This window comes from Myodes glareolus, chromosome 25 (assembly GCF_982192425.1).
Source record: "Myodes glareolus chromosome 25, mMyoGla1.1, whole genome shotgun sequence".
NCBI classification, from domain to species: Eukaryota; Metazoa; Chordata; class Mammalia; order Rodentia; family Cricetidae; genus Myodes; species Myodes glareolus.
Window position 1 is genome coordinate 37,388,616 of NC_142050.1, and position 14,901 is coordinate 37,403,516.

The 14,901-nt window shown below is 46.1% G+C and overlaps 1 protein-coding gene across 2 annotated transcripts; it reads left to right on the top strand.

Moving 5' to 3' along the window:
* Positions 1-227: 227 nt before the first annotated feature.
* Rab19 (RAB19, member RAS oncogene family) lies at positions 228-13,175 on the top strand. 2 transcript variants are annotated; one of them, XM_087901665.1, is made up of 4 exons: positions 228-444; positions 3,120-3,332; positions 7,210-7,393; positions 12,664-13,175. In XM_087901665.1, the coding sequence occupies exons 2-4, from the start codon at positions 3,132-3,134 to the stop codon at positions 12,930-12,932; spliced, it is 654 nt and encodes a 217-aa protein (XP_087757791.1). In that variant the 5' UTR covers positions 228-444; positions 3,120-3,131; the 3' UTR covers positions 12,933-13,175. The 2 variants fall into 2 exon arrangements, with proteins under 2 accessions (XP_087757791.1, XP_087757790.1); XM_087901664.1 differs by having other exon boundaries at positions 232-460.
* Positions 13,176-14,901: the final 1,726 nt, after the last annotated feature.

Genomic DNA, 14,901 nt, shown 5'->3' on the forward strand with positions numbered 1-14,901 from the left:
GTGACTTCTGGAGACCCAGATCAATATCCTCCTTTAACTCGATGTCATTTCGGTTATCGGCCTCCCTGCCCAGCCAAACAAGCAAGTGTATCAGGCGGGATGGAGGACGAAGGACGCAGAACAAAAGAGGAACAGGGTAGCTTAACAGGTGTCAGTTGCGTGAAAGGCAGTTCCTCTTTGGGTTTTCTCCTGATCTGATGAATTCTGGCAAGGAAGCTAGCTGTGTGTGCTAGCCAGCACCTCAGCCAGAGCTTCGCGCTCCTTGCAGGTGGGAGGGATTGCCCTTGTTTCCCTTTCGCTTTCTCCAGTCACCAAACCTGACGCCAGAGGCCGGAACTACAGTTTCCACGGCGCGGCAAGGCAAGGCAGGAGGAAGAAGGGCCCCGAGGGCTGCAAAAGTAACGGGGAGAAAAAGCAAACACAACCTGCTCTCCAGCCAGCAAGGTGAGAGAGGGGACAGGTAAGCAACAGGTGAACGCAGTTGAAGGTTGCGGGGATGCGGAATGGGTCTGGGAGAAGCCGCCGCCGGTTTCTCCTTGCAGGGCTTGTAAGGTAGCTTAAAGGGAGCTTTTGTGGAATCCCTGGCACTTTGATGGGGAAGAAGAGAATGGGGACTTGGAAACAATGTTTCAGCTCAAGTTACAGTGGTAAGATGCCGGAAGTAGAATGGTTTTCTTTAGTTGAAAAGACGCAAAAGAGTAAAAAAGTGGTTTGATTGTATCTCTTTTCTACGGGATCGTTTCTCCTATGTGATCTCAGGGGCACCTAGAGGCCCTAGACCATTCCTTACCTCTATAAAACCTTTGGTTTCTACCAAAGCATAGACTAGATATTTGTGTGCGTTTTTATTTGTCTGACAAAATAGACACGAGCTTTTGTGTGCATTTTTATTTGTCACTATAGACGTGAGCTTTCCTATGGCGTCAGAGAAAACCAAAGAACAAATCAAGGAGAAATGAGGGTGTCTTATGATAAGAGCAGTTTACTGAACCTCAAATTCAATCATCAAAGTATTTTGGGTATTTGGGTCTCGTGAGATATTTGGTGAGCAGACCTCACCAAATGTGTGATGATTTAAATGCCTAAGTACCTGTGCTTGCTGCTCCAAATGTCTGCTGAGTTGTCATGTGGACTAGGAACTCAGCATGTTACGGAGCAAGGGGAGCCTGAGACTGACAGATAGGAATCCCAGGGAGATAGGTTTCAGCTCCTGGAATGAAGAGCTGCCCCGGTTCATACTCGTTTTCAGGAGAAATCGAGTTCCTTGAAATTGCAGATAGTTAAGCCCGGGTGACTATTGAAACAGAGATGTTGAGAGTGGGAATGTAGTTCCCGGTAACTGATGCATTGGCCAATGGTTCTCGGATCTCATCAGATTCACCTGGGGACCAGGTACATGCATACCTATTGTTTTAATTTTTTGTGTGTTCATGTGTGTACACATCATGTGTGTTCACGTGCGTGCACATCATGTGTGTTCATGTGTGTTCACGTGTGCACCTCATGTGTGTTCACGTGTGCACCTCATGTGTGTTCACGTGTGTGCACCTCATGTGTGTTCATGTGTGTACGCATCATGTGGCAGCCGGAGGTCAACCTCATGTATCATCCTCAGCGCCATCCGCTTTGGTTTTGGAAACAGGGCCTGGAGTTCACTGAGTGGACTAGATTGGCTGACCAGTAAGCCCCAGGGATCCTTTGGAGCCACCTCCCCAGAGACAGGCTTACAAGCATATGTCACTATGTCTGGCTTTCTTTTTTTTTAACGTAAACACATAAAATAAAAATAAATGTTTTAAAAATGTCATTTGCTATTATCTTAAGTGTATGGATGATTTGCTTGCGTATATGTCTATGTTCCGCATGCATGCAGTGCCCATAGAGGACAGAAGACAGCACTGGATCCCCGGAAACTGGAGTTTCAGGTGGTTGTGAGGTGTCATGTGGGTGCTAAACACCAAACCTAGGACCTCGGGAAGATCAGTCAATGCTCTTAACTACTGAGTCACCTCTCCAGCCCCATAAATTAGATATGTATATATATATATATTATATATATAGAGAGAGAGAGAGACAGACAGACAGACAGATACATAGATAGATAGATAGATAGATAGATAGATAGATAGATAGATAGATAGATAGATGTAGTGGGTCTGACATAAGTTCTAGGAATATGTATTTTTAATTATCTCCTCCAGCTAATTCTGACAATCATTAAGTTTGGCAAATACCAACATTAGAAACCTTTAAGTTATTTTCTTTTCCATACTATAATTTCCCATAGAGTTCTCCCCACCCCACCTCCAAGTTTCACTATATAACCTCAGCTAACCTAGAACTTGCTATGTAGACCGTGCTGGCCTTGAACACATAGAGATCTACCTACCTCTGCTTCATGGGCACTGGGATTAAAGTTGTGTGCCACCACACACCGCCCTGCCATATCATTCGAACTAAAGTTTTAATTTTGAATATCCTCAAAATTCTAATTTCCTGTTTGAGAAAAATGGAGTACTACCCAGAGTAAAAAGGCCACATGGGTGCTGGCAAAATGGTTCTAAAGTTAAAAGCACTTGAGTTTAATTCCCAACATCCACTTTGAGCTCCCAGCTGCCTGTCACTCCAGTTTCAGGGTACCCAATACCTCTGGCCTCTCCGGACACTGTACTCAGGTGTGCTCACAGACCTGTGAGTCTTCCTTTGGGCAGCCAGGCTTCTAGTGGCTGCGGCATGTCTTCCACGTGACTGCCAGCCAGGGAGCTACTCCTGTAGGCATTCCCTCCACTATCCTGCTCTTTGGGCACCTCATCTTCAGAAGTGGGGTTTCCTCAGGTCTCTAACTTGGTAAAGCTGACTACACTCTTTTCCCATCAAAGAATGGCCTTACCAGTAGAAGAGCCTTCCCGAAGTTGAGACCACATATACCCGGGGTGTGGACTTGTGGGGCAACTCCTTACACCTGCACAGTCATTGGAATCCTTCGCCCATGAGAATGTTTGTCCTGTGAAAGCCACAACTACCCCAGCTTGTCTTCTGCTGGATCCCCGGTGCAGGGGCCGAACGGTGCTCACTAGGTAATAACTGAACGCTGTCTTTCCTCCCTGGGTCTGTTCTAGGAAGCCAGAGCCATGCAGTTCTCCAGCTCAGCCAGAGCAACAGATGAGAACGTGGATTATTTGTTCAAGGTTATCCTCATTGGAGATTCCAATGTGGGGAAGACGTGTGTGGTGCAGCATTTCAAATCTGGAGTCTACACCGAGTCACAGCAGAACACCATTGGGGTGGACTTCACAGTGCGCTCCCTCGAGATAGACGGCAAGAAAGTGAAGGTCAGAGGGACACTGGGGTAGCTCCGTTGTTTCAGCCAGAACCCCCATTTTAAGTAAGGTGGGAACACTTTACATAAGGTTTAAGAAGCCATGAAAGAGGATATTGCTAAATCTACTTGAAGGTCATAATTTCTACAAACCAAAAATATGATAAGCAGTCAAAAGAGGAAAGACAATATATATTTGCAATATGAGAAAAGGCTAGCTTCTTTGACGTAGCAAGAATTTTGATAAATGTCTAAGAAAAGCACCAGCGAAACAGAGAAAGAGAGAGAGAGAGAGAGAGAAGTCCCAGCAACTATGTGACGGTACACACCTATAATCCCAGCATAAGGCAAAGGCAAGATGACTGAGGCCGCCTGGGCCACATTTTGAGTACCAAGTCAGGCTGAGCTACATAGATAGTAAGGACCCTCAATAATAAACAGAGTTGGGGACTGGAGAGATGGCTCAGAGGTTAAGAGCTGTTCTTCCAGAGGTCCTGAGTTCAATTCCCAGAAAACACATGGTGGCTCACAACCATCTGTAATGAGATCTGGTGCCCTCTCCTGGTGTGCAGGCAGAACACTGTATACATAGTAAGTAAATAAATCTTTAATAAAATAAAAGGAACTAAATTAGGTAGTGTATGCTTCTAATCCTCGTACATGGGAGGCAGAAAGCAATTGGATCTCTGTGAGTTCAAGGCCAGCCAAAGCTATATGGTGAGGCCCTGTCTCAAAAATAAACAGACAAAAGACCAATGAACAGATATAAAAAGTGGCCACAGACCAGATGAAACTTGCATCACAAATTTTGTAAGACTACAGTCACAGTCAGCATGACAGCTTGCCCCCAAGTCTGATGCCCTGATTTCCTTCCCTGGGCCCTACTTGGTAGGAGAGACTCTGCCCTGACCTACACACGTGTAGAGGGCACCAGGTCCTCGTGCACACAGATAAGCACTGTAGAGTCCAGGAAAAGTACAGCTTGCAGGCTTATCTCTTCAGGGAAAGAGACGTTTACCATTTGCAAACTGGTGAGCCTTTGCTATCTGTAGAGCCAGCTTCACCCATATCCCCCAGAATTCATATTTTGTTTATCCCAGACCTTTCCGCCTTAGTCTTGAGCATCGCTTCTAAGTTCATGAAAGCCATTCTTTCTGAGTGACATCACTTGTACTTTATATAACAGCCTGAGCGACTTAAAAGATAGGGCTCCTGTTTGTAGTGAGTCCTGTGCTGTCCTAGAATTCACTCTGTAGACCAGGCTGGCCTCAAACCAGGAGATTTGCCTGCCTCTGCTCCCCAAGTGCTGGAATTAAAGGCGTGTGTCACTACCGCCACCTGGCAAATTCTCTGCTATCTTAGGCCAGGCCAGTCCTAGCTCACACAGGCATTATGTTCGTCTCAGTCATTCTCCCTAGGTCCTAAATCGTAAACACTGTTTCTAAGTCAACAGAGCCCATCTTTATGGAAAGAGCCATTTGTACTTTGTAAAGTCTCATGTAAACATGTCTTAAGCCTTGTTATACACAAAGGACTCAGTTAATTGATATCAGAAAACATTTTTCCAAAATCGTGCTGTGCTTAAACATGGCTAAAATAAACAACCTAGTATCAGACTCTAGAACTTTGTCCCTGCACTGGCTAAGTCAGACTGAACCAAGTTTCATTCATACTTCACCTGGGGCATTTCCCTGCTGACTGTGATGCTTGCAGGCACCCACGCATGCACACACACACACACACACACACACACACACACACACACACACACCATAAATAAATTGTAATTTTTAAAAAAAGAACTCAAATATAGATTTACATGTAAACACCCACTGTCACTCTCAAACTGTAAGAGAATGGGGCATGCTGTCACATCCCTGTAATCCTGGTACTGAAGGAAGGTCAAAAGGATGGGCCCAACCTGGGCGAGAGAGAGAGAGAGAGAGAGAGAGAGAGAGAGAGAGAGAGAGAGAGAGATGCTGCCTCAAAATCGATCAATTAATAGATACCTACAAAAATATTTTGGGGATCATCAGGAAAATTTTAATATGGTGTAGATATAATGACACCAGGACATTGTGATTATGTAAATGAATGTTTGTTTGATTATGTAAATGTGATTATGTAAATAGATGTTTATTTGTAGCCTGGAGTAGCAGTAAGTTCAGAATTCAAAAGGTAGAGCCAGGAGGCTGACAGCAAATTTGCAGCCAGCAGCTTTGTCTGCTTAATGAGTTCCAAGTCATCCCAAGTTACCTCCTGAGACCCTGTCTCAAAACAACTAAAAAGAAAATACCTACTCTATTTGTGTGCTGATGTAAGTCCAGCTGAAGGAAGTAGCTATCAAAGAACAGCACGGACTGATCCCAAAGGGGGAAAGCCTGATAATTATTGAATCCCAGTGATTAAAGACTCATTTTTCTATTCTCTCCTGTTTGATGACATGTTAGCATTTTTTTCCTCAACAGCTAAAAGGGGACAGGGACTAGCGAGATGGTTCAGCAGGTAAGAGTACTTGCCACCAAGCCTGACAACCTGAGACACAAGCTGTCTTCTTATCTCCACACATGCACCACGGTATGTGGATGGCCTCCAAGCCTCAGACGTACGGTGTTTTCTTTCTGATACTGGGGATTGTGACTAGGGCTTTGTACGTGTTAAGCAAACACCTCTTGCTTCAGCCTTATGAGTAGCTAGGATTACCAAGGCAAGCTAAGAGGTCGATTTTTACAAAAACAGTGTGAGCATATGCAGGTGGCAGTGCCCCTCACAGAGACTCCAGCCTATGATCAAGAGTTTCAGGCCAACCTCAGCTACATACTGAGTTCAAGGCCAGCCTGGGTCATTTGAGACTTTATCTTAAAAACAAAACCAAAATTTTATACACAGGGATAGAAAGATGACTCAGTGGTTAACAGCATTTGCTGCTCTAGAAAAGGATCCAGGTCTGATTCCCAACACCCACATGCTAGTTCACAACAATTTGTTCCAGCCCCAGCCGGGTGAGTCCAGCGCTCGGGGAAGCAGAGGAAGGTGGATCTCTGTGAGTTCAAAGACATCCAGGGCTACACAGAGAAATCCTGTCTCAAAAAAACAAAAACAATCCATTCCACTTCATAACCTCCAGTGCCAGGGTATCTGACGTCCTCTTCTGACCTCTGTGGACTTCAGGCTTACATGTGGTGTGTGCACGCGTGCGTGCACGCGTGCGCGCGCAGACACACACACACAATGATTTTAAAAATTTAGGCACAATTAAAAGGCGTATAAGTTGGTGCTGATATGATCCATGCTTGAGATGATGTTCTGGAGAATACTGTGATAAGGATGCTACTGGATGGAAAAGTCTGGGCGGTCCTTAAAAACCAGTGCAGTTCAGCCTATACCATCCCTTTGCCAGGATTCTTCCCAATGGGTGAACTCAAAGTATGAACCCAAAAATCTAGGCCAAGGGATGTTTGAGGTTAAAGGTCAAAAGAAAAGACCCAGGAATAAATAATCCTCCCATCAGTGGGAGAGCCCCTCAGGGTGATCCCTAAACCAGAGAGCACATTTTGACCCCGCCTGGAATCTGAATCTGAATACATTGAAGCAAGACAGGGAATTTATTCGTTCTTTTAAAATGTATATTATTCATTTGCTGTGTGTGCCTGTATGGGCACGCCTGCCACTGTGTGTACGTGAAAGGAGAGGACAATCTGCCAGAGTTGGCCTTTTCCCTCCACCATATGGGTCCCAGAGACTGAACTCAGGTCGTCAGGCTTGGCAGCGGCAGCGGCACCTTTACCCACTGAGCAATCCTGCCAGCCCACAGGAAACTATTTGTAAGGTGACTTAAATGAAGGCAAGTCCATGTCGCTATTCCTCCTGTTATCTCTTCCGTCCTGCAGATGCAGGTGTGGGACACAGCAGGCCAGGAGCGCTTCCGCACCATCACCCAAAGCTACTACCGAAGCGCCCACGCTGCCATCATTGCCTACGACCTCACGCGGCGATCCACATTCGAGTCTGTCCCTCACTGGATCCATGAGATAGAAAAATACGGAGCTGCTAACTTGGTCATCATGCTGATCGGTAGGGCGTTTTCCAGGCAGTCAGCTTTGCTTGGCCCTCCTCTGCCCATGCTCAGCTTGCTTTCCTCAGTGAGAGTGGGGCCACCATAGCCAGCAAAATCATGATCCTCAGTAGGCAAAAAGGCTGGTGAGGGCTCAAACTTCGGGAGTCTGACCCCAGGTAGTTTATTTTAGGCGTATTTAAGCACAGTACAATTTGGTGAAAACTTTTCTGGCGATAATTAACTCAATCCCATGTGCACAATAAAGCACAAAGTAAGCCTAACATTGGACTGATTACAGGCGGGGCAGTGGTGGCACAGGCCTTTAACCCTCGCACTTGGGAGGCAGAGGAAGGCGGATCTCTGTGAGTTCGAGGCCAGCCTGGCCTACAAAGAGTATTTTAGGACAGGCTCCAAAGTTATAGAGAAACCCTGTCTCAAAAAGCAAAAACAGAACAAACAAACAAAAAAACGGTACAGCTTCCACACCCCCACCCCAGAGCTTCTCACTATAGGGATGAGCGGAGTAAACTCTATGGAACACTTGTCAGCGATCTGTAGGCACCTGGGTTGTGTCAATAACACAGAGAATACAGAAGAGCTTGAGGTTTAATAGGCCCCAAATCTACCAGGCAGTGGGGGTGCACGCCTTTAATCCAACACTCGGGAGGCAGAGGCAGGCGGTCTCTGAATGCAAAGCCTGCCTGGTGTTCCAGAATAGCAAGGGTTACAAACCCTGTGTAACAAACAAACAAAAAAGACCCCAAATCTCCTCAAATGAATGTCAACTGGCCAATGGATGGCTACTTATGGGTATGGAAATTCCTAAGTGAAACTTTTTAAAAAATAACATTAAAGTTCACTGGAATTACATGTAATCCCAGGTCTCTGGGTGATGAGGCTGTTAAGCTGAGAGTGCGGGGGGCTGGAGAGATAGTTCAGTCAGTGAAGTGCTTGCTGTAAGCTCCTGAGGACATGACTTCAGATCCTTAGCTCCCAGGTCAAAGTCAGGGGCTATCGCCCGCATCTGGGACCCCAGTGCTGGGGAACAGAGATGGGGAGAATCATCCAGGTTCATTGGCCAGACCGGCTATCTGAGTCACTGAGTTCAAAGTCCACCGAGACCTTATCTCAAAAAAGAGAAAAAAAAAGGAAAACACTTGAGGAAGCAACTTCTTATGGTAGGTTACACTGATGCCTGCCTTATAAGGTTCTTAGGTTTTTTTGGCTTTTCAAGATAGGGTTTCTCTGTAGCATTGGAGCCTGTCCTGGAACTTGTTCTTTTAGTCCAGGCTGGCCTTGAACTCACAGAGATCCACCTAATGCTGGGATTAAAGGTGTGCACCACCACCTCCCAGCTGGAATTTTTCTTTTTTCTTTTTTTTTTTTAAAGATTTATTTCTTTACTATGTACATGGTGTTCTGCCTGCAGACCAGAAGAGAGCACCAGACCTCATTACAGATGGTTGTGAGTCACTCTGTGAGTTCAAGGCCAGCCTGGTCTACAGAGTGAGTTCCAGGATAGCCAAAGTTACACAAAGAACCAAACCTGTCTTGGAAACCAAATCAAACCAAACCAAACCAAACCAAACCAAACCAAAACAATTCCATTTCTGTCTTGTGTTGGGAGTGTGGGACACTCACATGCCCTGGCACATATGTGGAGGGCAGAAGATAACTTTCATGAGTTGTTTCTCTTGGGGAATTGAACTCGGATCTTCAGGCTTGGTGGCAGATGCCTTTATCACTTAGCCATCTTGCCCACCCACTCTACGTTCTTTGTGACAGGTCCTCATATAGCCCAGGCTAGCCCGAACTTGGTGGCATAGTCACAGTCCAGAGATGGTGGCCCAGGCCCTGCTGATGTTCTTATAGAACACCAAATGTACCAGAATCTGGCAAATTCTGGACTCTGAAAATTTTTGTCCCTAGCCAGCCCTTTCCTTTGATTGACAGCTTAAGAAGAAAAATTCCAGGGCTGGGGAGATGGCTCAGTGGTTAAGAGCACTGGCTGCTCTTCCAGAGGACCCGAGTTCAATTCCCAGCAACCACGTGGTGGCCCACAACCATCTGTAATGAGATCTGGTGCCCTCTTCTGGCCTGAAGGCATATATTCAGGAAGAACCCTGTATACATAATTAATAAATAAGTCTTTAAAAAAATATAAAGGGGCTGGAGAGATGGCTCAGAGGTTAAGAGCACTGACTGCTTTTCCAGAGGTCCTGAGTTCAATTCCCAGCAACCACATGGTGGCTCACAGCCATCTGTAATGAGATCTGATGCCCTCTTCTGGTGTGCAGGAAAACATGTTGTATATAACCAATAAATAAATCTTAAAATATATATATAGACAGGCCAAATGGTGGTGGTTCACACCTTTAATGCCAGCCTCAGGGGGGCAGATTAAACTTGAACTCTGTGAGTTTGAGGTCAACTGGTCTACAGTGTGAGTTCTGGGATACCCGGTCTTGAAAAACAAACAAATAAGTAAACAAACAAAAAAGACAGAAGGGAAGAGAGGAAAGGAGGGAGGGAGAAATGTAACACGAGGGCCGGCTTGTTGGGGTTTCCGTCCCGCCCGGTACCCCAACAGCCGGCAAATCCCAAAGAGAAATTACACACAGGACTCCATAAGGTTATAAACTGATTGGCTCATTAGGTCAGGCTTCTTGTTAACTCTTATAACTTATATTATATGTAACATGACGGGGGCCGGCTTGTTGGGGCTTCTGTCCCACCCAGTACCCCAACAGCCAGCAAATCCCAAAGAGAAAATCAATCACACAGAGATCTCTATAAGGTTATAAACTGATTGGCCCATTTGGTCAGGCTACTTATTAGTTCTTATGACTTATCTTAACCCATTATTCTTATCTACGTTAGCCACATGGGCTCATTACCTTTCTCAGTGTGACAGCTTACATGTTGCTTCTTCCGTGGTCTGCACAGGAATGGCAGAGGAACCTCTCTGCTTCCCAGAATTCTCCCAGTCTCTTTGCTCCACCCCTACTTCCTGTCTGGCTTTCCCGCCTATACTGCCTGCCTGGCCAATCAGCGTTTTATTAAAATATGATTGACAGAATACAGATAATTCTCCCGCACCATTTCCCTCTCTTTTTTTTTTTTAAACAAAGGAAAAATACCCATAATCCATTTGTTGGGAATGTGGGCGTAGTATTTCAGGCTACTTCCTGCTGGTTGGGGGCGCTGATAGTCTTAAGGGGACCTAAAGAAAATTTAGAGTTATAGTCAAGTCCTGACTGAAGTATCCTGGGAGTCTTGATCATCTCAGGCAGCAGTCTTGAATCAGTTCTGGATGTAGAACTCTGTCATCTGGGCCATCTGTTCCTGTCGATTTCTCAGGTGGCCTCCCTTGGTCAAAGATGATTTTTCTTAACTCTGAATAAATCCATAGCCTCTCATTTTCTGTGGAAACAAAAGCAGAATCTCTTCTCCAAAGTAACATACCTTTTGACTTCAGTTTTGAAGCCAATGTATTTTCAAAATGTCTATCTTGGGTTAGTTCAGCAGCATTTATAAACAAATGTCTTTTGGTGACTGTTGCTCCTTCCTCAGCATTCAAACAATTAAAGGAGAGCATAACACACAGTATCAAGATTCTCTGTGTATTTTCCATCTTTATGCAGCTTTATTTTACTTCTATTTCTTTTATTTTTACTTTTACTTTTTGAGACAGGCTCTCTGTATAGCTTTGTCCTGGAATAACTCTGTAGACCAGGCTGTCCTTGAACTCAGAGATCCTCCTGTCTCTGCCTCCCCAGTGCTGGGATTAAAGGTGTATGCTACCACACCTTGAACTCAGAGATCTGTCTGTCCCTGCCTCCCAGGCATTGGGATTAAAGGTGTGCACTACCACACCTTGAAGTCACAGAGGTCAATCTCTACCTCTGTCCCTTGAAGTCACAGAGGTCAATATGCCTCTGCCTCCCAGGCATTGGGATTTAAGGTGTGTACCACCACACCCAACTATTCTCTTTCTTCCTTTTTTTTACATTAAGAACTTTAACTTTTAGCCTGCATATATTTTTAACACACTGTAAAATATTTAGAGGTTTTCTTCCTCTTTGAATCTCTCTTTACTGTATATCTCTCTTTTTCTGACCACATGAGCCTTTAATTTACTAAGCAATATGGAGAGCAGTGGCTTTGACGGCTAAATCCTCGTGGCTGAGGTACCAGCCAGAGCTATGTTTACTGCCACAACTCTATGGCGTTTCAAGGTCCTTGCTAGCAAGCAAGCTGCAGCATTCTGCTCACAGACCACACTCAGTCGGACTGCCTGCCTGAAAGAGTCAGAGTTTGCCCTGGCAGGTCGGCCCAGAAAGATGGCTATTTAAAACAGCGCAGCTTTTATCCTGCTATGGCTGAGAGCTGAAAAGCATGCGGTCAGCTTTTCATCAACACAGTTTAAGTGCTTCGTGGCAGGACCTCTTAAAAGAGCTGAAAGGTTTTGCAGCTAAAGCTGAGTCAGGAAGCCTCCCTTAGATGAGAGCACTTGCTTGCCTCTAGCAAGCAGAGCAGACCCGAGAAATTGCTGCTACCAAGAAACCATGCATAATGCTGTTATTTTGTTCTAGAATTACTTCCCAAGCTGTCTCAGGCTTTATGTGGATACAGTTGTCCACACGTTGGCGCCATATGTAACACGAGGGCCGGCTTGTTGGGGTTTCCGTCCCGCCCGGTACCCCAACAGCCGGCAAATCCCAAAGAGAAATTACACACAGGACTCCATAAGGTTATAAACTGATTGGCTCATTAGGTCAGGCTTCTTGTTAACTCTTATAACTTATATTATATGTAACATGACGGGGGCCGGCTTGTTGGGGCTTCTGTCCCACCCAGTACCCCAACAGCCAGCAAATCCCAAAGAGAAAATCAATCACACAGAGATCTCTATAAGGTTATAAACTGATTGGCCCATTTGGTCAGGCTACTTATTAGTTCTTATGACTTATCTTAACCCATTATTCTTATCTACGTTAGCCACATGGGCTCATTACCTTTCTCAGTGTGACAGCTTACATGTTGCTTCTTCCGTGGTCTGCACAGGAATGGCAGAGGAACCTCTCTGCTTCCCAGAATTCTCCCAGTCTCTTTGCTCCACCCCTACTTCCTGTCTGGCTTTCCCGCCTATACTGCCTGCCTGGCCAATCAGCGTTTTATTAAAATATGATTGACAGAATACAGATAATTCTCCCGCACCAGAGAAAGTTCATTTTCAATAAAGACAGGTTGTGCTATCAGTTACCTTTACACATTTCATCTGTAGGAAACAAATCGGACCTGTGGGAGAAGCGGCACGTTCTGTTTGAGGACGCCTGCACACTGGCTGAGAAGTATGGCCTCCTGGCTGTCTTGGAGACATCCGCTAAGGAGTCCAGGAACATAGACGAAGTCTTCGTCCTCATGGCCAAAGAGTTAATCGCCCGCAACAGCCTGCACCTGTATGGGGAGAGCGCCCAGCACGGTCTCTCCCAGGATTCCAGCCCAATTTTCGTGACCCAGGGCCCCAGCGAGAACACCCGCTGTACGTGCTGATTACACGTGGAAAGCCAGTACGGAAGCCAGGGTGCGCAGACGCCGATGTTTCCAGGCATAACTGCAGGCGGAGCCTTACCCCTGGCCTGGATGGGCAACACGGACTCTGAGGACAAGGGGATGCCCATGTCCTAAAGGACTCCTAGAGAAATGAGAACTTCAGGCCCTGGGGGAAGAGGTTTAGGACGGACGTTCCCCATCCTGGTCTCTGTCTCCCAAACGCCCCAAATGTTTTATAGTGGAGTTTTCTTCTCTGTTGTACAAAACAGTAGTAATGACAAGGAAAGGGCAGGATATGGAGAGAGATATTGGAACATTCTAGTTTGGAAACAGGTGGGGGAAGGCTTGAAATGAAAAACCAGAGTTGAATACTAGCACTCAGGAGGCAGAGGCCAGCCTGGTCTACAGAGCTAGTTCCAGGACAGGCTCCAAAGCCATAGAGAAACTTTGTCTCGAGAAACAAACAGAGAGGAAGAAAGGAAGGAAGGAAGGAGGGAAGGAGGGAGGGAGGGAGGGAGGGAGGAAGGAAGGAAGGAAGGAAGGAAGGAAGGAAGGAAGGAAGGAAGGAAGGAGAAAGTCAGTGCTTCTTGACAGTCACAGCCAGGTCTTCCCAGGGAGCCAGGGCTGTTGGCTAAAAGCCAGAAACGCCATCTTCCATCTTGCCAAATGGTCAGGAACCAGGAGGCAGATGGAACTAACTCCCCCGTTGCCGATCTGTTTGCCCACAGGGGTGGAAGAGATGCTGACGATGAGTTCCTAAAACATCAAATTCCCTACCACACAGAAGTCAGTTCTGTATTGAAATTAACTTGTCACTGGGCGGTGATGGCACACGCCTTTAATCACAACACTCAGGAGGCAGAGGCAAGTGGATCTCTGTGAGTTTGAGGCCAGCCTGGCCTACAAAGCAAGTTCCAGGACGGCCAGGGCTACATAGAGAAACCCTATCTCAAAAAGTTAAAAAAAAAAATCTTGTTATTCTATTGATTATCTGCAAACCAGTATTGTGTCTCTTCCTATAAGATGTGACCAAAGAGCAGCTGATGCCTTCTTGTGGTGGAGTAGTCGCCACTTTTGAACTACAAACAGAGGGTTTGAGTGTAGCTCCGTGGTAGAGCATTTGGTGAGCATGTATAATGTCCGAGCTTCCATCCCCAGCACTGCAAAAGTAAATGAATACATAAACAATAAGACAACAGAAATAAACTGATACAAACGTGAAGAAGGGCCAGGCATGGAAGTAAAGACTGCAATTCCAGCTCCTGGGAAGTAGAGACTGGAGAAGCAGAAGCTGAAGGTCATTCTGGCTACATTACTGAATTTGTCTAGATCTGCCGGAGACCCTGTCTTATAATATTGTATGTTAGGGTTTGGTGGTACAGGCCTGTAATCTCATTTACTCAAGATACTGAGGCAGGAGGATCAAAAGTTAAAGACCAGGGCCGAAGAGATGGCCCAGTAATGAGCAGGTCCTGCTCTTGCCAGGGTTCGAGCTTGGTTCCTGGTGCCTGTGTAGGGCAGCTCACAACCGCTTGCTCCCATAGATCTGATGCCCTCCTTAAGACCTGCCTTGGCTACAGAACAAGTTCGAGACCAGCCTGGGCAATTTATCAAGACCCTAACTCAAAGCGCTGAGGATAAAAAGTGAGGGAGTTCAAGACCTGGGTTCAGTCCCAACACCAGAAACCAAACCACACCAACAGCCTACAGAAACGTAAAGGAGACAAGGAACGGGTGCTATCAGGGTTACGCCTGGCACAGAAGGGGTTCCTTAGCTTTAGGAGTCTGAGCCCCAGAGGGCAACAGATACTCAGCTGCACCTCTGAGACTGACAGAAGTTGGGTGAGACCCATGGGGAGTCAGCAGGCCCCTGGTTTACCAGCTCGGGTGCAGAAGAGAGCTGCCACTAGCTGAAGTACATGGGGGCCTTGCCACATCCCCTCGCCCTGCCTTGGCTTGGTCCCCGCTT